General features: G+C 52.1%; 1 protein-coding gene across 8 annotated transcripts in view; it reads right to left on the bottom strand.

Annotated features, from left to right (window-relative positions):
* OTOF (otoferlin) overlaps positions 1-16,501 on the bottom strand; it is a 75,074-nt gene extending 58,573 nt beyond the window's left edge. For all 8 annotated transcript variants that reach the window (XM_014962807.1, XM_014962801.1, XM_014962802.1 and 5 more), the window contains exons 1-2: positions 16,406-16,501; positions 12,726-12,937 (exon numbers count right to left, since the gene is read on the bottom strand). In XM_014962807.1, the coding sequence (XP_014818293.1) occupies positions 12,726-12,937; positions 16,406-16,486 (293 nt within the window). In that variant the 5' untranslated portion in view covers positions 16,487-16,501. The remainder of the gene's footprint in view (positions 1-12,725; positions 12,938-16,405) is intronic.
* Between the last annotated feature and the right edge of the window lie 10,383 nt (positions 16,502-26,884).

Genomic DNA, 26,884 nt, shown 5'->3' with positions numbered 1-26,884 from the left:
GGCATCCGATGGCGCGGATGGGAAGCTGGTGCTGGCGGAGAGCTGACACCGTCCCCGGATGAATATTACATGAGGACCCGTGAACCTGAGATGCCTACACAGGCTGGGTGGTGGCACTGAGAGCCCCCCCCGCTTTGCCTAAGCCTGGGTTTAGCCTGGTTTCCCAAAGAGCTGAGATGCTGGACAGGATGCTGCTGCCCTCTCCCCTCCAAACCAGTGCCCATTGCAACCCAGATGGGCAGCAGAGTCAACACTAGGAGTCTTGTAAGTTTGAGGGTGAAGAACCCAAGACCTACACACTGTTCCCCAGTAGGGACAAGCCTCCAAGCAAGCTTCAAACTCTATTAGACACCAGAGTATCCACCCAACCTCCCACACTGCTCCCCCTTTGGATTTTCCAGTGTCTAATATGGGATTGAGCAGATGAATTATCTGCAGTTGACAGTGGAGCACAAATCCTCCCAAAAGCACTTGGCTTTGTCCTTTAGGGTTTCTCCCGAAGGGCTCTCCAGGAGGGGAGCCTGGAGGGACAGGCGGATTTTGAGGCACGGGCAGGGCAGTGGAAGCAGTCTTTCTCCTGGCCAGTTTCTAGTTAAAGATAAGGTTGCAGGTTACTGGTTAATTATTCATGGCCAAAAAAAGGATATTTTAATCATTGCTTTTTACTGGGGAGTTGGGAGCAGGGAACGGAGTTTCCATGGCTTATTTCTTTGCAGGAATTATGCCCGCCAGGTGGGTGCTGCCTCCATCGCTCTCCAGCCAACGAGACTTCCAGTTCTCCCACCTGTACTGGGGACAGACCCCACTGCCAGCCCCATAGGGTCACCCCCTCAAGCCAGACCCTAACCCTTAGACCCAGCACAGCCACACTGGGGAGGGGAGCCAGCAAGGACCAGGCTGTTTGGCACAGGGAGGTCTCTTCCCACTTTTTCTTGAGTCTGCCCTCTCCTTGCTGACTGCTTGAAGGCATTTCTCTCCTTTCCCCACCTCATCTCCACCTCCTCGCTTTACATTGCTCATCAGGAGGGTCCATCAGTAGGATACTGCCATAAACTGGTCCTTCAGATGAAGCTGGGGATAAATATGGGCCAGAAGAGACCTCCCTGATTGGGAAATGCCCTGCGGTGGCTGCAGGGATCATCCCCTGGAGAGCAGGAGATGAGACTGTGCTTGCAAGAGACTCAAGCTTAAATTTCAGCAGATCTGCTCAGCCAGAGAGCTGGAACACTCTGGTCTGGTATCAGTACAAACAGCTGGGGATAAAAGAAAGGCAGGACCTGAAGAAACTCGTCTACATGGATGACCCATGGGCACAAGAGCTGTGAAGCTGGTGCTAAGCCCTGTTTGCCCAGCCCTGTGCTGACGACCTGTGCCCAGATGCTCTCCTGCCCTGAGCCCTGGCCAGGCTGTCCAGGGACCATCCCAAGGCTGTCTTTTACATTTGGCTTTTGCTGTAGATAAATATTCCCTGCAGGCTCTGAGACCTCAGGCCACACATCCAAGAGACCTAAGCTCCTCCAGAGCTGCCAAACTCAGATTTAGAGAAAGGGAGAGGACACCACGTGTGGGATCAGCCAGAACACGAGCTAGGAAGGAAAGCTGGAAGCGAGAAGCAGGAGAAGGAGCAAGGAGATCCAACCTACTTGTGGTCCTTCATTTTCTCTTTGCCTTTGCTGGAGCCGGTGGCCGCGCATCAAGGGAACAAAAGGCAAACAAGCTTCAGTGTGCTTCAAACCAGACCATAACATCAGAAGAGGCTTCTCTTCCCTCGGAGCTTCCCTGCTCCTCAGGAGAGCTCCAAGCATCCCATCCCCAGGCTGTGGTCACGGGTGACCTTCCTCAGCTGGGCTGACCCCAAACACCCCAGTCCTGCCCGCATCTGTAATTTAGGTGGATAACATCTCTGCATGACCCTCTGCCAGGCTAGAGGGGCTTGGGGGAACCACAGCCGCCTGTGTGAGGAGCTGGAGGTGATGGGCATGGGGCCAGCAAAGCAGGTACAGCTGTGTGTGCACAGGCTGGGGATGCTGCCAGGGCAGGAGACAAGGCTTCTTCTCCTTTTTGGTAGAAGGGAGTGGTCCTCCTTAATCCTCCCACAAAGCTGGATTGTGTCCTCCCTCCCTCAGCTGAAGGAGATGGGCTGGATCAGGGGGTCCTCATCCCTGCCCAGGCTGACTCTGCCTCTTCCTGCCCTGACACCATGCAGGAAGCACCAACTCTTCACCTCCTTCTTTTGCTGTGCAAACTTCTTCTCCATCCCTGCTTTCTGGCTTTTCAAACCTGTTTTCCTTCCCTGGTGGCTCCCACACTTCTCTATTTGGGTCCTGCCTCCCTGTTTTCCTCCCCAGTCACTCTTTCTTCCCTGGCTAATCTCCCTCCTTGTGCATCAGCAAAGTGGGGAGGAGAAAGCAATTAACCGGCTCTAGAGAGTAATTAGGAGGGCTGGTTATTAATTAGAGCTCATTACTCCAGCCGATGGCCACATATCTGTGCTGGGGATGTGGGGCAGGAGAGTGGCTTCAGAGGCTGAAGCTCCAGCTCTCTCTGTGCTGAGCTGCTGGGAAACCACCCAGAAAAAAAACCCAACGTTTTTGTGTGATGAGTTGCTGGATGGGATTTTAGAGCGGTGAAGTCCAGAAAACCAGCTCCAGTGGGTCAGACCCTGCACTGGGTGGGAGGGTGGGAAGAGCAGGGTCCTCCTGTCCAGCCCAGCACAGGTAGGGATCAGCTTGGAGAGAGCCTGGGCTGGAAAACAGCCAAGGAAACCCATCCAGAAGCTGCTTTCTGAAGCTTTCTGACTGCTCTCTCCCCGCACTGACGCTTGCTCTCCAAGCAAACCAGCAGAAATCCTTCCTGTGCCAGCTGGGCTCCTCACCAGGAGCCAGCAAACACCAACGCCAGCAGCTCAGCGGGTTCATCTGCATTGTAAAAGCTGCCCTGGTGCCCCTGCCCAGTGCTGGGAGAGGATTTCAATCACTCCCTGTTTCCTCCTGCAGCTGGTGGACGTGGTCCCAGCTCCCTGCAAATCACCACCTCACCCCGTGCACAGCTGGTTTGGCTGGGTCTGAACACAGAAGCCCTTCCCATCCTTGTAGGGACCAGCACCTGCATCTCCCCAAGTGACACGCTGCTGGCAGGGTGATGCCGGGATGGGGACCACCATCCTCAGGTGGATGCCTGAGCCTGTGTTCCTTCCCCGTTCGTTTCCCTGCTGTCAGTGTGGCCTGGATGAGGGATGCAAGGACACAGACACAGCCGTGGCTGCCCTCCTGCTCCGAGTGTCCCTCCTCACCAGGAGCCAGCAAACACCAACGCCAGCAGCTCAGCGGGTTCATCTGCATTGTAAAAGCTGCCCTGGTGCCCCTGCCCAGTGCTGGGAGAGGATTTCAATCACTCCCTGTTTCCTCCTGCAGCTGGTGGACGTGGTCCCAGCTCCCTGCAAATCACCACCTCACCCCGTGCACAGCTGGTTTGGCTGGGTCTGAACACAGAAGCCCTTCCCATCCTTGTAGGGACCAGCACCTGCATCTCCCCGAGTGACACGCTGCTGGCAGGGTGATGCCAGGATGGGGACCAGCATCCTCAGGTGGATGCCTGAGCCTGTGTTCCTTCCCCGTTCGTTTCCCTGCTGTCAGTGTGGCCTGGATGAGGGATGCAAGGACACAGACACAGCCGTGGCTGCCCTTGTGCTCCGAGTGTCCCCCTCCTCCTGCACCTCTCTGCTCTCCTGGATGCAGCAACACATGGTTCTGGCCACTTTTGGACCAATAATGGGCCACTTCCCATTATTGCCTGGGTGAAGGAGGTGATTGCATTATGTGAGACACCCAGAGGTCCCTCTCCAAAGGCCTGGTGGAGCAGCTAACACCAGATTACTCTTTCTACCTCCCCTCCTTATTCCCTTGCCCCTTTCACACCAACCCTCACTCCAAAAGGTGCCTCTGTGACTCCAGCCAGCCACAGTTTGGGCTTTGGGGGCCTGAAAAGGGCACAGATTTCTCATTAGTGGCACCACGGGAGGAGAACTCTCATTTTGTGCCTTCATGCAACTTCATCTTGAGCACTCTCTCTGGCACAGAGGACCTTGTGGTTCTGCCCTGCAGCCAGTTCGGGGGGAAGCAGTAACACTGCTGGGAAGGGATGGAAGCTGGAGCTGGAGAGTGAGCCCGGGCACAGGCAGGGATGGGGGGAGTCAGGGTACCTGAATGGCAACACGAGGTGTCTTTTCTCTTTCCCCTTAGCCTTAGCTCTGCAATCACAAAGAGCAGTCCGTTCAGGCATGATTCATCCTGCTGTGGTGATGAAGACCCCTGCCCACCTTCTCCCCTCCAAGCCCCCCTCAGCAGCATGCACCAAACAATCCACCAAAGCCAATTCCCAAGCGTCCCAGGGGGTGAGCGTGCTGCAACGGGGCTTCCTAACCCACTGGCATCCGGGGAACCAGGTACAGAGACAGCATCAGGACTGGTGGTGGCTGGAATGAGCAGGGAGAAGAGAGAGTGCATGGACAAGAGAGAACAACCAACAAAACAAGAGCATTGCTTCGGGATGGAGGGATAGATGGTATCATGGTAGGATGGATGGGAAGATGGATTGATGGATGGATGGATGGATGGATGGATGGATGGATGGATGGTGAGAATTGCAGTGATGGACAGAAAGAAATGAAATGAGATGAGATGGGTGCATAGGATTGTATTGAGATGGACTGATGGACAGATTGGTGAGAACTGCATTGGGATGGATGGATGGATGGATGGATGGATGGATGGTGAGAATTGCAGTGATGGACAGAAAGAAATGAAATGAGATGAGATGGATGGATAGGATTGTATTGACTGATGGACAGATTGGTGAGAACTGCATTGGGATGGATGGATGGATGGATGGATGGATGGGAAGACAGGCAAATACTACCCTTGAAGCCCCTGAGTAGAAGGAAACATGTCCTTGCTGGGCATAGGAGAGAACAGACCAAACACAAAGAAGCCCTTTGGGGAGGAGGGGATGGGGTGAATACAGGAAAGCTCTGCCCCCCATTAAGAAGAGGGCAGGAAGCTGTTAGGACCTCTCCCTGGGTCCAGACGCCATGCAGGGATCGGTACACCAACACGCATGTCACATGCACGCACACAGCACGCCCACGGGCCTGAGCAAAACCGGGGTTCCATGCCCAGTACCTGGGATCTTCAGGGTCTTCACTGTTTGGAAGAGACACAGCCAGGAGGATGAACGTGAGGAAGAAACAAACCCACCCAAACAGACATACCCCCCACGGCCCAGGGGAGCTGGACAGGACAGGGGAAGGGGCTAAGGGCTGCCACCACCCCTGGGGAGGATCCTCCTGGGCTGATGCTGGGAAGGTTCATTCGATGCACACCAGAGAGCAAGGTCCCACCCTGGGAGGGATGGGACCCTGGGAGGTCCCACTGTGTGGCGAGGTTCTGAGCAGACATTGTGCCATAACTCTTTGCCACCACTCAGGTCCTGCCTGCCAGTGGCACACCAGTGCCCTTCTTCAGGTTTCTTCTGCATCTCTCCACTTCCCCCCAAACACTGAGCAGCAGCAATGAAAGACAGACTTACAGGGGTGGGCTGGGACCATCGTTCTAGACTCACCCATGCCAGATAAACTTATTTATACAGACATTTTCTTATTCATGGTGCCTTTGGGAGACCATCAGTGCTACAGGCAGGGTGACCATCATCATATTATGTGGGATTTGGCTGTAGAGGGACCACAGGACCTGCCTCTCCTTTGCAATGTGGCGTGCAGGAGTTCTGCAGGTAGGGCTGGGTCCCACAGAAAGTTCCTGGAGCACAGGGCTCTTCCTCCCATGTGCTACTGTCCAGGTCTTCCTCCCTTTCAGGCTTCAACCCCAGCTTCAGAGCACTGGTGCGTGCTGTCCTGCACTTGCAGAGGTGCAGTTCTGTGATGCTGGTGCATGAAGCATTGGCTTCATCACATACTCTGCTCTCCTGGCTCAAGATTTGGGAATTCATTTGAATTAAGGATGATTTGGACCTTAAACTGGCATGGTCTGTATTATAAATCCTGGGCATATTTATGCCTGGACCATCACATATTCATGGGACGTGGGGTGACTGGGAAGGGCTGGGGTGAGAGCAACCACCCCCCTGCAGAAAAAGCCAAGATCCCACCAGTCATGACATTTTGATACCTTGCTACTGACTTGTATCCATCGTTAAACTTAATCCTGAGTGAGGCACCAAAGGGAAAGAGAGAAAAAAAAACAGTGTCAGGCTTCTTGAAGCATCCCACCAGCGATGAGGGAACCTGGTGAGTGCCAGGACATCCCTTCCCAGGAGGAGTGGTGGTGTGTCCAAGCAACAGTTCCCCACCACAGGGTGCTCCAAGACAGCTGATGGGGAGGTAATTTCAGCTGAGTGCACCCAGCCTGGGGTGCTCAGCTCACACTGTCCCCAGCTGGTGACCAGAGCTGCACTTCTGGCACAGGGCACAATAGCCATCACCACCCTGGGACAGCCAGCACCATCCATCACTGCTGCTAGATGGGGAAGATCTCCTACACTGGAACAGTCTGGGGTCAATCTATGTACTAAGAGCTTCCAGGAAATACCTCAAACTGCTGGAGACTCTCTCAGGACTCACCATACCACTGGACCACCCGGTCCATTGCTTTGAACACCTTTTCCTGCTTTTCTGGGTCCTCAGAATGCATTTTTTTTCCCCATGAATTTAATGGCACATTGTAAGGGTTGCAAAAAAGATGGGGGAAACCTGAAAGGGGAGACCTCTTTGAGAGATTACTTTGCTCAAGACAGAAAGGACCTTGGAGTTGCCTGGTTATGCTGATGGAGGCAATGGTCTGGTGTGTGACATCCCTAAGATGTACATCCAAATGCCACACTTCAATTAGCAATTTCGGGCCCTCCTTATCTACTTGGACATGGAGGTTATGAACTGCCCACAGTGGTCTTCCACAAGATCCAAGGATGGAGACAGACACATCCAAAGGCTGAGTCAGATCCTAAGTTGGCAAACATCCCTTGGGACATTCCTCCTTCCTTTGACTATAGGGGCAACCTGGGAAGACTGGAATGATGGCAAGAGCCTTGCTGAGCTTCCCAGGGCCATGCAGGATGGTGCTGGGATGCACCTCACTGTACTACCTCATTTCTACCTCTCCTAGACACAGAAAGTCACCATGAGCAGCAATAGTGCCAAGCACACATGTTTGTGCCGTTGACCAGCTGAGGATGACCATCAAAGTGCCCAGGCCTGACAGAAGAAGGGAGTCCTCCCTCTCCCACCTTCCTGCCATGGGTGTTTTCATCACCAAGTTCAACTCCAGCACTTGGCAATGAACCCAGCTTTGGAGCAAGTGATCCAGGGGCTAATTAGTGGCAGGCGGAGGGTTGAACCCAGTCAGACATGCCTTGGATCCATTGGGCAGGCACAAGAAAAGACATCATCAATAATTCACTGTGACCAGATTGCTTTCGGCTGCGGAGCTCTGTTCTGGCCATGAATATTTCAAGGTCAACAGCTATCAGGTGGTGCTTCCTGGGGTCTCAGTTTCAGGGTGGTCAGGAGCCATGATGTGCACAGCCCTTTCCCCCCCAAATTTTGGTAGGTTGGTGGGATCTCTGCTCTCTCTGAACCTTCTCTGGAAGTGGCCATCTCTCTTTCCAGCCACAGAGGGAATCTAAGGGTACATCCATATTGGTAAATAAATGGACCAAGGCTCGTTCTCTGACCATGACACAGCTTGTGTCCGTACAGGTAAAGTCCCTTCTCTCCACAGACTGTTGGAGGTGGTCCCTGGTCTATCATACATAGTCCCCGTGACATCCCAGATGTACACCGAGTCAAAGCCATGCCAGGGACCATCCTAATGACTTGGCAGATGGGAAGGTGCCAGCACCGGTGCCCTGGTTGGCTTCATCATATGGGTGCTATGCAGGGTGAGCGGGCTCCTAGACCTGGTGAAACCCTGGTGAAACATAAATCTTGACTTAACAGATCTGAGCCTCCAAGTTTTGGCTTTTTTAAGCCTGGAAGTGGTCTCTGGAGAGCAATTTGAATGTGCCTCAGCACTGCAGGGGCTGGCTTTCAGGACCACCATCTGAGCAGGGCTGGTGTGGGTATTTACCTAGTGTGCTGCTCTTCTTCTGTATCGTCTCCAAGGCTGGGGCATTTACAGAGAGAGAGGAAAAAAAAAACCCACAGTGATATGAAGGTGGAGAGCTCTTCCATCGCTTTAGCATCTTGAAGTACAGGAAGAACTTCAGCGCGTACCATCACAGCAAACCACTCCATGCATTGGAACCCACAACCACCCAACACTGGGTGGATCCATCCAAGCTTAACTCAATCCATGCCACTCCCAGCTGCGCCTGAAGGGTCCATGCATGACCCAAACTGGTTTTCTGTGGCTATTTGGCTGGCTGAGCTTCAGGGAAGTGGTCCCCTCCACCCTGACCTCCTTCTTCCCTTCCTCCCTTCTGCTTGGGGTGAATTTGCTCAAAGAGAAAAGCTGCTTTGGCTGGAAAAAAAACCCAAACCTGTGTTGGGTCAGTGCTGTGTCTGCTGGAAGGAGGTAAGATGAATTACCAGTTGTTTTTCCCTGGGAAAGCCCTGCCCTCATCCCACCCCGGCTGATTGCAGCGCTGTGTGTGAGTGGTGGGCATCAGGCCAGGCTTTAGCTCTCCAGAAGCCCACCAGCTCCCTCCCCAGCAGGGACACGAGGCCAACATCATACAAGCAAACACCACGGCTTGCAAATTCAGGCCTCATCCTGCCAACAACCTGCGCAACACCCTCAGGGGGGGACTCAACACCTCTATCAGGCTGCAAGTGAAAGGCTGAGGAGAGCTTGGCAAGCCCAGTGCTATTTAGACATTCCTTCTTGCTGCTGCTGCTGCTTTTCCCATTTCAAGGTCTGTTTGTTTCCCCCCCTCCCTTCTGCATCCCCTCAGGAAAGGGAATCAGCTGAATAACAAAATAATGTCCCTAATGAGCCAGGGGAGGAGGTAAACAGCTCTGTGAGGGAGATGACACTGACAGAAAGCCTGTGGAAATCCAGGGAGATCTTTCCACTACCTTCATTTGGATTCAAAGCCCCCCCAGGGGGATGCAGAGGCTGGAAACAGACTGTGGAGACACACAGAATTACAGGCAAAGGGGCTGCCAAGAAAATTTCAACTCCAACTTCTTCCCCAAGAGGGATCAGGTCGCCCCAAACCCTTCATCATCCCCGTGCATCCAGCTTGTACTTAAGCATCTCCAGGGACGGGAGCTGAACCCCCTCCCCATCAGACCTGGAGTTCCTCTCTCCTTATCCCTATGGCATGTCTCATCGCTGCCTTGCAGAAACCTGATTTTTGGCTGTCCTGTGCCAAAACGATGAGCAGCTCACCCTGAACCCAACCCAGCCCTCAAGGGCAAGGCTGGAGAGGGACTTGGCTTTGAACTTGGCTTCCTTGGTTTGACCAGGTCCAAAGGTTGGCATGGCACTGAGCAGCAGTACGCCCAGGAAGCTGAAGGCATTGCCCCATCCAATGCATGGCCTGATGGCTCCTACCTCTGGGCTTGGCCCAAGTGGCTTTTGGGGGACTCCCAGGCATCCAGCAGCCTTGTCAGAGCACCTCAACTGCCCCTCCATCTCCAGGCACTCAGACATCCCAAATGCATCCACAGCAGGAACAGACATGCTTCTGGAGCATCCTGCTCACTGGACACGTGCTACAGCCACGTACCTCTACACCACAGAAATTAAAAGTTCAAGGCAATGCTCTCTGCCTTTGAAGCCAAATCCATGTTGATGCTTCCCATCCAAAGATAGGGTTTGGATGGGCAACCCTGATCTGCCCTTTGGGACTGGCCTTTGGCTGCTGTACCTCCTTTGGCTGAGCTGCTCTCAGGTTTTTACCTGAACTTCTAATTTTTGTAGCTCCCCCCCAGACTCTTCCTGCTACATGGTGGGGGACAACTGACAGCATCACACTACAAGAAAAGCCACGGCAAACAGGAATCAGATCCTCATGCACATCAACAGGAGCTCTTCCCCATGCACTGGACACAGCTGATCTCTGGATCTGGGGACAGGTCCCTGATGTGTGGTGGGACCTGGAAAAGGAAGGGGACCTCCAAGGCGAGGCATCTCCCCAGCTGCACTCTCACCCAAAGGCCCTTTCTCCATCCCACCACCCCTCCTGAGCATCCTTTCCAAGGATGCTTTTCCAGCTGCTCCATCGCTTCTCCTCACCAGCTCTCCTGCAGCCAAGAGATGGGAATCCAGGGTCAACGCCTGTGGGACATCCCCGGGGACACAGCAGGAGCAACACAGCACTGCAAACCCCACTGCCACCAGCACCAGCGGGTGCTGACCGGCCCCCTACCTCATGTTGAGGGATCCCTGGCTAAGGGTATCCCCCTCTCCCAGAAGTTCATCTTCACTGTGGTAATACATCTCGTCCTCTTCCATCCTGCTGTGGGGGTGGGACACGGAAAACATCAGCCCTTTCCCTCCTGGGGAATCGTATCAGTAGGTGGTTGGTGACATTAATGACCACGGCCCGTGGGGTTGGCAGAGGTGAGGGCAGGACAGCAAGACACAGCCAAGCCTGTGCTCAAATTGACCTGCTGTGGGACATGACTCCAGACCAGAGGACGGGGGGAAGCTCCCTGGGACAGAAGCAGCAGGTGAAACCAGTTTTGGTGCAAATGCCCACCAGAGGACGGGGGGAAGCTCCCTGGGACAAAAGCAGCGGGTGAAACCAGTTTTTGGTGCAAATGCCTACAAGGAAATATAAGTTTGGGACGGTGGGACCAGCATCTCTTGGTTTTTTTTGGCGTGTCTGCCAAGGGATGCTCTTCCCGCTCCTCCTTCAAAGCAGTTGTGTGCCAGCTTCCCCACCCTGCTCCTGTGAGCTGGGGCTGGCAAGCAAGGGGAAAGGGCTACGATGGTCCTTTGGGCAGCGCTGGCCCCCATGGCCTCGCTCAGCGTGAGCCCTACGCACAAAGGGATATTATTTTTTTTTTCAAGTGCATTATGGACCTGAAGGAGAAATCGAAGCCAAATACGAAGGGACTTTCACCAAACTGTGACCACAGGGAACTGCTCTCCCACCTGCTGAGAGCTGCTGACCCACAGGGAAAGTGCACAGCAAGGATGGGTGCCAGGGTACCATCTGTGAGTGCCACAGGGGAGTTTAACCCCCACAACAGCCCCGCTGCCTCTACAAATTGTTGTGTTCACTTCATCCCTCCAACAGGAAGGATTTTTCACCAACTACCTACAAACCAACCTCAAAAAGCCCTTCTGCTCAGCCACCACGCAGCTCTGTGCCCCAGGGCAGGGATGCTCAGCAGACCTGGGTGGGACCTCACCAGCCAAATGTGTCTGTCCTCTACCCTCCAGAGGAGCTGCTCATCTTAGACCTGCTCTACAGCCCCTGGAGACCCAACGCAGAGCCTCAACTCATCATCAGGTGACGTTCATTACATCCCTGGTGAGAGTAAAGCCACCTTCACATCACACTCCAAAGTCCATGTGGTGCAGACAGGATGGTGATTTCCCAAAATATGGGGTGGACAGACAGAGTGACACCCCCTACCCCCCCGCCGTGAGGCTGTGTCTGGTATGAGACCCTGCCATCCGCCTTGGAAATCCTCCAGCATCTTCCCTGTTCAGCAGCATCACGGTCCGCTGAGCCGGGAAACCAATCTGCACTTCCAATTTGCTCGAAAACTCACAGGTTTCAGCCCAATTCACACAGTTAATTAACTGCCTAGGAGCGACGGCAGGCGGCTGGGGATATCTTCCCTCACTCTGGCGTGGTGGGGAGAAAAAAAAAAAGAAATTCTGCCCTTGTACGGCCACAATAAAGTGCTAACCCCAGACAGAAAGCCAAGGCTGAGGATGGCATGAAGCCAGGGGGGAGGATGCGCGGCTGCTATGGCGCCCGAGATGTTGATGCTGCTGGAAAATCAGCCAATTCCTCGGGGGGTGTTTGGATTCACAGCCCCAGGCTGGGCTCCCCAGTGGATTCCAAAACACAAGGGCTGTCCCTCTTCGGGACTGGGAATGTAGCCCTTGGGCAAGGGCTGTCCCCGTGCCAGGAGAGCGCGGGGTGACGTGAGGAGCCTGGGCTGCCTGCACCCTCTGCCAGTCCCACCCACAGGGTCTCCTCTACCAGTTGATGTCTTTCCGTGAGACTTTTAGGAAATTCAGGACTTTGAGGTCTCCGCTCTTCCCGCTGAAAGAGGCCAATGGGTTCAAGAGCTACTGTCCTCCTATAAGAATAGGCTGAGAGAGTTCGGGGGGTTCAGCCTGGAGAAGAGAAGGCTCCAGGGAGACCTTGGAGCCCCTTCCAGTCCCTCAAGAAGGGGGGGTCCAGGAAAGCTGGGGAGGGACTCTGGATGAGGGAGGGGAGCTATAGGACAAGGACAAACTGCAGCATCTTCAGTCCTGAGCCCTCTCCACCCATCCCAGTCACCAGGCTGGGTTTGCAATTGGTTACAGCAGCTTTGTGTCAACAAACAGAAGGATACAGACCCTGGGCTTATTTTCATCCACTGTCAGGTCCCATGAGCTTAGAAAGACACAAGGGTGATGCTAAGGACTCTTAAAGGAATAGAAAGCTGGTAGCAATGCTGCCCTTTCATGACAAGTCAAGCCAAGCCCTCCCCATCCCTGCTGCCATCACGCATCTCCAAGTGCTGAGCACCACGTTACCTTCTGAATCTTCTCTCTGCAGACTGCTGGTTGGATTTGCCTGGAGAGATGTCCGAGCCCTGCCGGTGGCTGGAGAGGAGGCTGTCTGTCTCTAAAGGGTACCTTCCATCCCCTTCGGAGTGGACGCTGGGTGTTTCCAGGAACTCCTTGTCGTTCCACGTGCCCACTGTCCCATCCAGAGCCTGGTACCTGATCTCTATGGAGATGCTGGTCTGCAACACACAACGAAGACACAGTCAGCCCCAAAGGGCAGCACAGGAAGGAAGGTCCTGCAAAATCTGAAAGGCAGGAAGAGCTGTTGCATCAGCTTCTTGATCTCTGGATGAGGGAGGGGAGCCCTAGGAGGAGGGGGAAGGGTTGGACCCTGCAAGAGGGGAGATGGAGCTGAGCTGTGGGGAAGAACTTGTTTGGTGGGAGGGTGGTGAGAGCCTGGCCCAGGTTGCCCCGAGAAGCTGTGGCTGCCCCATCCCTGGAGGGGTTCAAAGCTTGGAGCAACCTGGTGTGGTAGGAGGTGTCCCTGCCCAGGGGATGATCTTTAAGCTTCCTTCCAAGCCCAACCATTCTGTGATTCTATGGGAAGGGACCTGGCACTAGGTCTATCCAAGACTGATCTAACACTTCTGGATGAACCAAGTAAGAGTAAGGTCCTCTCCCTCTTCTACGTGCTCAACTCCCACTTACACATCCAGGATTTCACCAAGCTGCTGCAGCAAATTCAGGTTTGGAGCTCTCAAACATTTCTCCCTAAAAATATCTTTCTCTGGATTTAAACCCTGATCAAACATGTGAGAGTTCATCTTGCTGCAGAGGAACTGCTGGCACTGCCTTTGCCCTAACGTCCAAAGTCCTTCTAAAACCACAGCTTTGGACAAAACAGACAGAAAAAAAATCTCTCTCCTAAAAACATACCTGTTTTGAGAGACAAACAGCTGCTGCAAAGATCAAAGCAAAAGCAAAAACCCCTTCTCCACCTCCACTCTGCTTCCACCGAAAAATTGAGTTATGTTCCATGCACCCACAATTTATTTTAGTCACAAGGATAAAATGAAAATGCTAACAAACCAGAGCAGGAAAAGTTATTTTTTTTCCCCCCAGCTATACGTTTAAGAGGAGGTAGAGCACCTTGACTCGCTCCAACCACAGCTTCTCAGAGGGATGGTAGGAAAGGCTGCAAAATACAAGAGGTGGCCTGGAAGGATTCTGTGCATTTAGCAAATGACAGCTACAGGGGTGACTCAAACCCCAGCTGGAAACAGAGCTCTGTGGAAGGTTTTGACTGATTTCATTCTTCGTTTGGCAAAATACAAATTTGAGTCAGTCAATCAAAGTGATTTTCTGCACTGTGCTGACCTCACCAACCTGTTTCAGATTGTTTGAAAAGGCAAATGCGGAGCAGAGACAAAGAGCCATCAGTTGGAACATCAGTTTTTCACATTTTTCCAAGCACTTCGATGCTGTTGTGAAAGATTTGATTTTGAAATATCTTTTTTTTAAACTGTATTTACAGGTTGAAGAATCCTTTAAAAGGAAAGAAAAAATAAGGGTGTAATAAACTGAAAGATCTTGGTTTGAGCTGAACAAAACCATCACTTGTTTGAAGGGAAATTAGTAGGTGTAAGCTGAAACCAAAAGAAATTCACACTGGGAACAAAAACTCTTGATTTAACAGTAAAGAAAATTAATGAGCGGGATGAGTGACTGAAGGGCTGGAGGACTGCTCTGTCACTGGAAATTTAAAAAATATTTTTGTTTGGTTGTTTTGGGAGTTTTTTTTCCACCACTTCAGATAATAACAAATTCTGAGACATCCCTGAGCCTCTCTTGTAGGAGGCCAGGAGACACGATTGTAATATCCCTCCTGGCTTTACAATTCCTGGCTCTTTCAATCTCTTTGCTAAGTCAATAACATTGTTAGGGCTGGCTGGAAGCTCCCGGTGAGGTTTTTCAGCCAATCCAGAAAAAAGAAAACAGATTTCAACCCTTCCTTCATGTTTGGTTACAGAAAGATGCTGGTACGCCCGGAAAGTACTTTCCGAAAAATGAGGGCAGTGAAGATGTACCTCTGCCTTCACCCAGAGCTGGGGGGTGATGGCCAGAGCTGGACATGCTTCAGATCTGTCATGGTTTCACCTGGGATGGGGTTGACTTCCTTGCCAGCAGCTGGTGGAGAGCTGTGGTTTGGATTTGGGATGAGATAGGGTGTTAGAAGACCGGTGGTTGGAGCTCTCAAGGCCATCTCTGCTCCTCATCCCTCCCCACCAGCAATGGGCTGGGGGGCACAAGGAGCTGGGAGGGGACATGGATGGGACAGCTGACCCCAACTGACCACAGGGACATACCATGCCATAGGGCATCAAGGTCAGTGTGCAAAGGTGGAGGAGAAGAAAGAAAAAGACGGGGACATTGGGAGTGATGGCATTTGTCTTCCCAAGTCACTGTGACGTGTGATGGAGCCCAGGTTTCCTGGGGATGCTGAACATCTGCCTCTGATGGGGAGCAGGGAATGAATTCCTTGGTTTGCTTTGCTTGAGCGTACAGCTTTTACTCTACCTATAAACTGTCTTTATCCCAACCCACAAGTTCTTCCTTAGTTTTACTCTTCTGATTCTTTCCAGACCCCTCACCATCTCCATTGCCCTTCTCTGGACACGCTCCAGCCCCACGAGGTCTTTCTTGTTGTGAGGAGCCCAAAACTGGACCCAGCACTGGAGGTGGGGCCTCACCAGTGCCCAGTACAGGGGGACCATCACTCCCTCGTCTTTGCCCTTCTCTGGACACGCTCCAGCCCCACGAGGTCTTTCTTGTTGTGAGGAGCCCAAAACTGGACCCAGCACTGGAGGTGGGGCCTCACCAGTGCCCAGTACAGGGGGACCATCACTCCCTCGTCTTACTCTTTATACCCCCTGGGAAAAATGAGGCTAAGAAATAGCACCAGCTCTGGGTCTGCACCCCTCATCCAGAGCCCCCCACGCCCAGGGGAAGGCCCCCTCTCTGCAGAGCAGCTCCCCTGGAACTCACCACGTCTCCATCTGCTGAACACATCTCGGGGGAGCTGTTTCCCATGGAGACTGACTTTTGTAACGCGCTTGGAAATGCAGCTACTTCTGATTTTCTCGGGTATCAAAACCCTGGTGTTTTCATCAAAATCCCCCCTCTCCCCTTTTTCTTATTCCTTTACAAGCTGCTTCCTACACTCAGCAGAAAGGAAAAGCGCAATCGCACGCAACCCTCTGTGCGAACAACAAGCAATTAGCAGTGAAAAGACGAATGGCTTCATTAGGAGAAGACAGGAGGTGACTTTTCTGGGGTAGAGGGAATTAAACCAATAAAAGTAGAAGGAAAACAGTCCTGAGGAGGGAGAAAAAATGGAGGGGCTGCACACCCAGGGTGCAACAATAATTTCAAGGTCAGAAAAAATGGTTCTTGCTGCTCTCTTAGTTTATCAGACTGAGAATTTGCCTGAATAAAGTCCATGGAACCCTCCAAAGGAAGAAAACCCCATGTTTTTAAGACCTTTCAGTAACACAGGGGGGAGAGAGGAAAATCAATGGCTGAAAATCAAATACATACAACTTCCTGATGTCAATAATACTGTCCAGTTTTGGGCCCCTCATTACAGAGAGACGTTGAGGAGATAATGACTGAAGGGCAGCAGCAGCTGCTTATTCCTCATGACGTACCTGAATGGCTGAGTTATTGTCGTCTATGAGCGTGTCCGTCACCTCTACCTGCCCTTCCTCCACCACCTTTTGCAGGACCATGCGGAAAGTGCCAATGAGCCTATGGAACAAAGAGGAGAAAGGTCAGGAGAGCTGTGGTGAGCACCCACCATCATTAATTTTTAGTAGGAAAGGACTTTGCTGGCCAAGTCGCCGGAGCTTGTATGGATGTTTTCGCTTCCCATTTGCCTGAAGAGGAGGTAGATATGAGATGCAGGATCAGAGCATGGCCAAGGACACTGGCAGCTGCAGCCAGTGACCCCAGCTCAGTGGAGATGGTGGGCAAAGGAGGAGCTGGGAGAGAGGCCCTTTCAAGGTAACTCTGTTGGGATAAGAAGAGAAGAAGACCTTGGGAATCATCAGTCTGGGGTACACCTAAGGGAACCCAAACTGGCCTTTTCCATCCTCAATACCTGCAGTTATGTCTGTGCTAGAAAATTGAACAAGAGAAGAACCAGGGCACTGTCCCTCGCCCATCTTGCACATTGTCAGCAAAGGTCATGGCATGGGGAGGCCTCAGGTCAACATCCCTGGGTGACCAACTGGGAATGGTCAACTGGTCCCAGCTAACCCACTCACCCACCCAGGAGGGGTTATCCTGGGGCAGAGAATCCCTGGGAGAGTTTGGATGTGCCTGGTTGTGCACGGGATGGGTTGAACATCCCAGCCCAGCTCAGGGTTGGAGAATAGGATTCATACTGGAAGGTTTACTCCGATGGATTTAGACTGAAGATGCTGCATGTGAGTCTTGAAGCTGCTCAGAGAAGACATGACTCTCTCCTGCTAAGGGAGAACAAACTAAGGGGGCTTGGAACAACCTGGTCTGGTAGGAGGTGTCCCTGCCCAGGGCAGGGGCTCGCACTGGATGATCTTTAAGGTCCCTTCCAACTCAAACAATTCCATGATTCTATGATGAAGGCATCTAATTGCCCTTAGTGACCAGGGAGTGCAGCACCATGTGCACCAAAAGTAGCCACATTTCTTAAATTACAGGTCCAAATAGATGCCACATAGAGCAGAGAACCCTGGCGCCCTCTAATAGAAGTCATTACTTATTTGCCAGCTCGTGGCTTGTCAGGGAGCTGCGGCTTTATGTTCTTCATGTTCTGCACCAGAGGGACCTTCCCAGCCTGAGAAGAGCCAGCTACGAATCAACAAGTGACTCCTGACACAGAAAAAGCCCTGAAACAGTGAAAGCGGAGCTGCCTCACACCATCTGCCTCGTGTGTCATCTCCAGTGCCATGATCCCAGATGACAGTGGGGATATTAGACAGCACACCAGGAATATGTCTGCAGCGCTCTGCCGGCTGGGGCCAGCAGGAAAGCTGCTGCTGATTAAGCTTCTTCCTTGCAAACCTTAAGGCATCACTTTACTGGCACGCTGAGTTATCGAGATGTGACCTCAGGGAGGGAGACAAGAGCTCCCCACACGGTGTGGTGGGATGTTCACAGAATGGTTTGGCTTGGAAGGGACCTTAAACCCCACCCATTCCCACCCCCCCCCCCCCGCCTCCCCCCTCTCCCCTTTTTCTTATTCCTTTACAAGCTGCTTCCTACACTCAGCAGAAAGGAAAAGCGCAATCGCACGCAACCCTCTGTGCGAACAACAAGCAATTAGCAGTGAAAAGACGAATGGCTTCATTAGGAGAAGACAGGAGGTGACTTTTCTGGGGGTAGAGGGAATTAAACCAATAAAAGTAGAAGGAAAACAGTCCTGAGGAGGGAGAAAAAATGGAGGGGCTGCACACCCAGGGTGCAACAATAATTTCAAGGTCAGAAAAAATGGTTCTTGCTGCTCTCTTAGTTTATCAGACTGAGAATTTGCCTGAATAAAGTCCATGGAACCCTCCAAAGGAAGAAAACCCCATGTTTTTAAGACCTTTCAGTAACACAGGGGGGAGAGAGGAAAATCAATGGCTGAAAATCAAATACATACAACTTCCTGATGTCAATAATACTGTCCAGTTTTGGGCCCCTCATTACAGAGAGACGTTGAGGAGATAATGACTGAAGGGCAGCAGCAGCTGCTTATTCCTCATGACGTACCTGAATGGCTGAGTTATTGTCGTCTATGAGCGTGTCCGTCACCTCTACCTGCCCTTCCTCCACCACCTTTTGCAGGACCATGCGGAAAGTGCCAATGAGCCTATGGAACAAAGAGGAGAAAGGTCAGGAGAGCTGTGGTGAGCACCCACCATCATTAATTTTTAGTAGGAAAGGACTTTGCTGGCCAAGTCGCCGGAGCTTGTATGGATGTTTTCGCTTCCCATTTGCCTGAAGAGGAGGTAGATATGAGATGCAGGATCAGAGCATGGCCAAGGACACTGGCAGCTGCAGCCAGTGACCCCAGCTCAGTGGAGATGGTGGGCAAAGGAGGAGCTGGGAGAGAGGCCCTTTCAAGGTAACTCTGTTGGGATAAGAAGAGAAGAAGACCTTGGGCATCATCACTCTGGGGTACACTTATGGGAATCCAAACCAGCCTTTTCTATCCTGAATACCTGCAGTTATGTCTGTGCTAGTAAATTGAACAAGAGAAGAACCAGGGCACTGTCTTTCGCCCATCTGCACCAAGACATTGTCAGCAAAGGTCATGGCATGGGGAGGCCTCAGGTCAACATCCCTGGGTGACCAACTGGGAATGGTCAACTGGTCCCAGCTAACCCACTCACCCACCCAGGAGGGGTTATCCTGGGGCAGATGGAAGAGTTTGGATGTGCCTGGTTGTGCGCGGGATGGGTTGAACATCCCAGCCCAGCTGAGTTGCCCCAGGGTTGGAGAACAGGATTCATACAGGAAGGTTTACTTGGATGGACTTAATGGGTGACCAACTGGGAATGGTCAACTGGTCCCAGCTAACCCACTCACCCACCCAGGAGGGGTTATCCTGGGGCAGAGAATCCCTGGGAGAGTTTGGATGTGCCTGGTTGTGCACGGGATGGGTTGAACATCCCAGCCCAGCTCAGGGTTGGAGAATAGGATTCATACTGGAAGGTTTACTCCGATGGATTTAGACTGAAGATGCTGCATGTGAGTCTTGAAGCTGCTCAGAGAAGACATGACTCTCTCCTGCTAAGGGAGAACAAACTAAGGGGGCTTGGAACAACCTGGTCTGGTAGGAGGTGTCCCTGCCCAGGGCAGGGGCTCGCACTGGATGATCTTTAAGGTCCCTTCCAACTCAAACAATTCCATGATTCTATGATGAAGGCATCTAATTGCCCTTAGTGACCAGGGAGTGCAGCACCATGTGCACCAAAAGTAGCCACATTTCTTAAATTACAGGTCCAAATAGATGCCACATAGAGCAGAGAACCCTGGTGCCCTCTAATAGAAGTCATTACTTATTTGCCAGCTCGTGGCTTGTCAGGGAGCTGCGGCTTTATGTTCTTCATGTTCTGCACCAGAGGGACCTTCCCAGCCTGAGAAGAGCCAGCTATGAATCAACAAGTGACTCCTGACACAGAAAAAGCCCTGAAACAGTGAAAGCGGAGCTGCCTCACACCATCTGCCTCGTGTGTCATCTCCAGTGCCGTGATCCCAGATGACAGCAGGGATATTAGACAGCATACCAGGAACATGTCTGCAGTGCTCTGTCAGCTGGGGCCAGCAGGAAAGCTGCTGCTGATTAAGCTTCTTCCTTGCAAACCTGAAGGCATCACTTTACTGGCACACTGAGTTATCGAGACGTGACTTCAGGGAGGGAGACAAGAGCTCCCCGCACTGTGTGGTGGGATGTTCATAGAATCACAGAACGGTTTGGCTTGGAAGGGACCTTAAAACCCACCCATTCCCACCCCCTGCCCTGGGCAGAGACACCTTCCACCAGACCAGGTCGCTCAGCTCCCTCCACCTGCTGATCAACCTGAGACCTTCTGGACTTGCTCTTTTTAAAACCTATGATCCCAGATGACAGTGGGGATATTAGACAGCACACCAGGAATATGTCTGCAGCGCTCTGCCGGCTGGGGCCAGCAGGAAAGCTGCTGCTGATTAAGCTTCTTCCTTGCAAACCTTAAGGCATCACTTTACTGGCACGCTGAGTTATCGAGATGTGACCTCAGGGAGGGAGACAAGAGCTCCCCACACGGTGTGGTGGGATGTTCACAGAATGGTTTGGCTTGGAAGGGACCTTAAACCCCACCCATTCCCACCCCCTGCCCTGGGCAGAGACACCTTCCACCAGACCAGGTCGCTCAGCTCCCTCCACCTGCTGATCAACCTGAGACCTTCTGGACTTGCTCTTTTTAAAACCTCCCAGGAGACCACTGGCCATCTTGGCCACAAGGGCAAGTTGTTGGCTCATGGACAACTTGTTCTCCACCAGGACTACCAGGTCCCTCTCTACAGAGCTGCTCTCCAGCAGGTCAGCCCCCAACCTGAACTGGTGCAGGGGGTCATTCTTCCCCAGGTGCACCACCCTACACTTGCTCTGGTTGAACTTTATTAGGTTCCTCTCTGCCCAACTCTCCAGATGATGAGTTGTAGGTCCTTTCATCATCCTCTTGGCACATTTTGCAACCCTTTCAGCTTAACTTATGTCCTCTTCATTCTCCAGCCCTGTTTGCAGACCTCAGGCCAGCTTGTCTGCAAGAGTGTAAATTACTGAGAAGACATCCCTGTGTTAGGCTTGGGATAACGTGCTCCTTCCTTGGACTCCTCCCAACCCACTTCCCCTGGAAGGCAAGAGCCAAGCAAGAGGGAATGAAATATTCAGCACTTGTCTACACAGCCTTTCATTTCCAAGTGTTTCATAATTCATCAAGTGGCCCCGCTCCCTTCCCTGGCATTTCTGCTGATGGAAAGAGAGGCAGTTTTTCTGGGTCACTCGTAATTTTATCAGACTGTAGGGACATCTCCTGTTTCAAACCCAGCCTGGCCAGTTCGGTGCTTAGAGCTCGCTCCAAGCCTTGCATGGGGGCAGCCTGGGACAGCTGCAACTCCATGACATGCCACACTTTGCTCTTTGCCCCTGTGGCACGTGCCATCTTTCAATGAAGCCATCTGTGTGCTTGGAGTGGTTGGGGGTGACAGTGAATCCCACCAGGCACTGTGCAGTGCCCACTGTCCAAGCAAGGGCTCTAAGGCCAAGACATGCATCTGGCTTTGCTAAGAGCATCCTTTGGCCCATGAAGTCCTCTCCTCCCTTCCCTGCTAGCTCAGCCCTCAGATGCTGTTTGCTCCCTGGGCATGTTTTGCTCCTGCAGTCGGGGAGAGCCCCTGGTGGGGTGGTGGCATCTCCATCCATCCATCACCAGATTCTGGGAAGTGACAAAAGGCAAGTTTTGTCAAAAACAAAGTTTTGTCAAAAACAAGTTTTGTTTTGACAAAAGACAGCAGAAGGACTGCTTCTCTGTCCTGGCTTGTTCCCCACCCCCAGACACCCATCTCAAGATGGAGTGGGGTAAGCAGAAAGATGCTGCTGCAAGAGCCCAGGAGACTGGAATGAAGACTCAGCTGCCCAAGGGAGGATTCAACCTGCACTTAAAGACCACAGGGACAGGTGGTATCCTGCTCCTGAACCACTTGGGTTTGTTGGCTCCATCTTAAATTGAGAATTAAGTGCTGCCTGGGTTCTGTCCCTCACCCATCCACACTGGAATGCTGCTGCCCAGGACTGGCCAGCCCAATGTGTGGTGCCCAGCCCATCAGAGAGATGAAGGGGTTTTCCCAGGACTGGGCAGCCCCAGGGTGGTTTGGAGAGGAGAACTTCCCCGTCTGGCCAGGCCAACCCAACCCAGCTAGGGGCTCAGGACAGAAAAGGACCCTGGTCATGTCTGCGTAGGGCAAAAGGATGGATAGAGAAACTGAGTCAGACTCAAAGAAAGCCACAGAATTTAAATTAGGATTGTAATCTGATATAAAACAGGAAAAAAAGTTAGAAAAATAAAAAGAAAGTCACTAGGCTGGACCATTATAACACCCATCCCTCCAGCCTCACCTGCTCCCCACCCAAAAGAACTAGGATGCTCGACAGGGTCTGGTCCCCACAGGGCTCTGCCGGCTGCCCGCATCCTCGGAGAGAAACCCCTGCTCCCCAGCATTAACACCTCCAGCACCTGCTGTGTCAAATTCCCCAGCAGAATTTTTTCATCTCTTAATCAAAATATTGCGTGGCACCAAGTCAAACACAAGTGCAAAAGTCTTAAGTATACCCAAATTACCACTTCAGCAACCAGATCTGTAATCTCACCCCAAATTAGTTACCTGACAGGATACGTTTCAATATGACAGGGCTGACTGGCACTCATTATGCTTTTCCTCATGTCTTCCAGGGTGAAAAGAAAATCCATTTATATTTAATGAGGATTTTTTTTGCAAGAATTTGCTGAAAAAAAAAAGTTAATACACTGAAGAACCTTTAAGACCCGGAGGCTGCCGAGCTGGAAGAGCTGTTGTGTCCCACATTTCACCAGGTGATCCAAATGTTAACAAACCAATAATAATTGCATACACTCGGACAGGCTGGGTGCAAAGTGGGTAATTAGGAGGGAAGTGATTTAGGAAGCTTTAAATTAAAGAGCAGGTGATTACAGGTGAAGCTGCAGTTTGACTAGTCAGGGGAAAAGGCTCTTTGTTTTGGCCAAAGCTCCAGGGCACTCATTGCATTAAGCCACGAGAGGAAAGGGTTTGCATTTATCAGAGTTGCCCGAACAGGGGTTTGTACATAAATGCAAGTGTTGGAGCTTCCAAACGTACCATCAGCTGCTCCAGCAACTCCCTTTCAGTTCATTTACTTTCTGCTTTTCCAGCCTGAGCTCCCAGAAAACCATTGACTCTCCTTCCAGGTACCCCAATGAGCTTCATCGACCAAACCAACCCACCCAGCTGTTCATTGTAATCATCATCTCATCAGAGCAGCTCCCTGGTTCCTCACCACCTGTTTTTGGACCCCTCGCACCTCTCTGGTCTCCCAGCCAGCCCTACCTGGTTGCAAGGCACCATAAAGCCAAGGGACAGCCCTGGCTGTGGGTTGCTGGTGAGAAGTAAGGAGGTCCCACAGCAAAGAAACCTTTCTTGGAGGCCAGCTGCACATAGCTTAGCCCTTGCTGCATGTGCCAGCACATGCATCCTCCTGTGCAAAGAAACCTTTCTTGGAGGCCAGCTGCACACAGCTTAGCCCCTGCTGCATGGGAGACAGAGAAGTTATAACTCTTCAAAATACTGCAATGGCTAGGACAAAAATAACTTTTTTCAACCCACTTTTGGCAAAGCACAGCTTGGGTTTTCAGTTTTGGGAATCTAGAAGTTATATGGAAATGACTGCAAGCCATGAAGGGTCATTTTGCCAACCCAGGTCTGCAGAAGAAGGGAAAACACTCAAGCACATGTGAACTCTCTAAGGAGAGAGGGATGGGACATGCTGTGGCAAGGAGACACACAGCTGACCTCCACATGACAAACTGAGTGGTGTTTGGCACATTATTGTTGGGCTGTGACCAGGTCTCCTCTTGAAAGTACCCAAACACAAACCCCTCCGGACCTTCAGGCAGAGCAGCCAGCCATCCCAGCTGCCTTCTTCCCTGCTCGCCTTACCCTGGCTCTCAGTGCAAACCAAGAAGGTTTGCAGGTCCTCCTGGGAAGCCCGGATTCTGCTCATCTCTGTCTCTGCAGCTTCTCTCCTCCCCTGGGCTCAGCGTTTCAGCTCTCTTTTCACGTGCCAGCCTTGCCCTGCAGAGCTGGACAAGTTGTACGACACGGTATCACTCACAGAAAGGCTGAGCTGATACCTCCTTAGACATCTGGGCTGATTAGCTTGTGTCTCTGACAAGGTATGGAAACTTCTGCCTCTCCAGGTTCCTGCCCCTGGTGATACCTGTCCTCTCAGGTCATAACCAAGCACATCGTGTCCCTCTATTTTTTATACCTTCCGTGGAAGCTGATGCTAGAAAGTCTTAATAAGACTTCAGACTTGTTTGCTGCAGCCATCCCATTGCAAGGGGCTTCACACAGGAGAAAGGTTTCAGGTAGACGATCATAAAATCATAGAACTATCCAGCTTGGAAGGGACCTTCCAGATCATCGAGTCCAACCATCAGCCCAACACTGACAAAAAACCATAACATGATACATCTGCTGGGAGGAGCAGGCAGCTGTAAATGTACCACAGACACCAAGGGCAGGGAGAACCAAATCTGCATCCCTGACAATGCCCCAAGGCTTGGGAGAGCCGAATTTCCTGCATCCCCGACGATGCCCCAAGGGCTGGGAGAACTGAATCTCCTGCATCCCTGATGATGCCCTAAAGGCTGCAGCTCAGACCCCGGCAATGTCTAAGTGAGCTGGGCAGCAGAAAAGTGGTCCAAGGAAACCGTGGCATCTTCTGGTTTGCAAAAGGCAGCTCTTGCAACGTCCTACCTGCCCAGCATCTCCCCCCCAAGCCCTGCTCTGCACACAGAGGGCACTCAGATGAGAGGGGAAACCTCCTGCACTGGAGTTAGTAATTTCTCCGTTATATTCTTCCTACAGTGACCCCGCAGCTGATTATTTTCTGTGGATAAAACGGTGAGCACCCTGGTTCCTGCAAGTTGGAGGCAGTTTCATACAAAAGACTTGAATTCTGCAAAGATCTTAATTGCCAGAGAAGCCGGAGAACAAAGGACAAAACAAAGCTCTATTTTTATCCCGTCTCTATTAAAAGCCTTTGCTATTAGTCCCTTTGTCTCTCTGTCAGGTAAGGAGAGCCAGCTCCCAACTCTTCCCCGTGGGTATCGGTTTTCTGCAGGGGGATGTTATCTGTGCACCCCTCCTGTCGGGGACCCGGCGGGTTTGTAACGTGGCTTTTGGTCTTTGGCCAGATCCAGTTACTGCTCCTCGCCCCAGAGAGGAAAATGGTGACACTGAGGGAAACAAACCACCTCAAGGCAAAAGCTCTTCGGTTCTGTGGAGCCTTCCTCATCCTTCAGGGATGGAGTCGTTGACTGGTGGTGGCCTTGTTTTTATGCACAGGAAAAGCATGTGGCCCAGAAGAGACTTGTCCAGGCTGACCCAGCAGGAGCAGCAGCAGGGACCAGACCTCCTGCCTCAGGGATGATGCTCCATGGCCACTGGACCACACAGCCACCCTCTCTGATGTCTCACCACCCCTTTCTTCTTGCATCTCTGCCTCTCCTGTTCCTACAGTCCTCCACCTCAAATCACTCATACAGTGTCCCACAGTGTCTTCTCCTGCTCAGACACACTCAAATCCACATCTGGGACCTCACATCATGGACCTGCCTCCTGTCCATGCCTTCTTCTGGGGCCCTTCACTGTGGGACGACATGCTATGAATTTTCACCCATCTTGAAGGTATTTTGTAGCATCTTCCCAGGTGACCAGAAAAGAAAGGACAGAGATGAACCGAGTTCCAGTAGGAACTCAGTATTTCTACCCAGGTCATCCCACCATGCAGCAGTTCTTTGGCTTCACCACCTGCTTTCCAGGACCAAATACATGGTGTCAGATCACAGAATCACAGAATCTTCATGGTTGGAAGGGACCTCTGAGATCTCATGTCTGCAGGACGGGCGTGTAGGACCCATGATTATTTGTCCTTCTCTTGTGTGGAGCATTTTGAGCTAGTAAATTAATCATGACCAGGATGTGGCACTGTCCCACATCCACCTGCACTGGGACAGGGCATCCCTGGGGTGGTTTGGATGGGTCTTGGCTGGGTTGGAGAGTCCCAGCCTGGGGACGCCCTGTCTGGTCAGGGGCTGGACACAGGTTTCTGAGCTGGTGGCATCACTAATCTAGCTCATTTGAGTTGTCCTCATGAACTATCTCCCCATCTCCATGCTCTGCCCCTTTCTTTGGGTGCTCAGACATGCAGAGCCCCAGGGAACAGCTCCAGGGACAGCCACTGTCCCAGAGCTCAGACCCACCAGAGCCCACAGCCCCTCCGAGGAGCCAGCACACAATCAGCTGCTCTAAGGAGGCTGAGGCACCTGGCTGGGTCAGGAAAGGATTATTTTACCAGCTAATTAGCTGCATGCTGATGGCCATTGAGGCAGGAAACAAAAGCAACTCAATGAGCCGGGTGGCCACGTCTGGGCACCGGCCCCCTCCATTATTCAGGGTGGACCTGCATCAGGTGTCACGCCTTTATCTGGGGCTTTGATAAATAGTACTAATCAGCTGGATGTGAATTATTCACAGAGACCACGGCTCGCCTTTCTGAACCCCAGCACCAGGGCTCTGCTTCTCCCCACTCCTCTCCCTCCTCTCCAAGATTTATGTCTGTCCGTCCTCCTACAACTCATGGCTGGGCAAGGAGGATGGGCTGTAGCCACAGGACTGGCTCGTGACCCTGGGCTTTAATTTGTCCTGGTTGGAAGAGACCTTTCAGGTCATGGAGTCCAACTATCAACCCAACACTGACAAACCCACCACTGACCCATGTCCCTCAGCACCACATCTGCCCAGCTTTGAAATCCCTCCAGGGATGGGGACCCCACCACTGC

This window comes from Calidris pugnax, unplaced genomic scaffold, assembly GCF_001431845.1.
Source record: "Calidris pugnax isolate Ruff unplaced genomic scaffold, ASM143184v1 scaffold558, whole genome shotgun sequence".
NCBI classification, from domain to species: Eukaryota; Metazoa; Chordata; class Aves; order Charadriiformes; family Scolopacidae; genus Calidris; species Calidris pugnax.
This window is presented reverse-complemented; position numbering and strand designations above follow the sequence as displayed.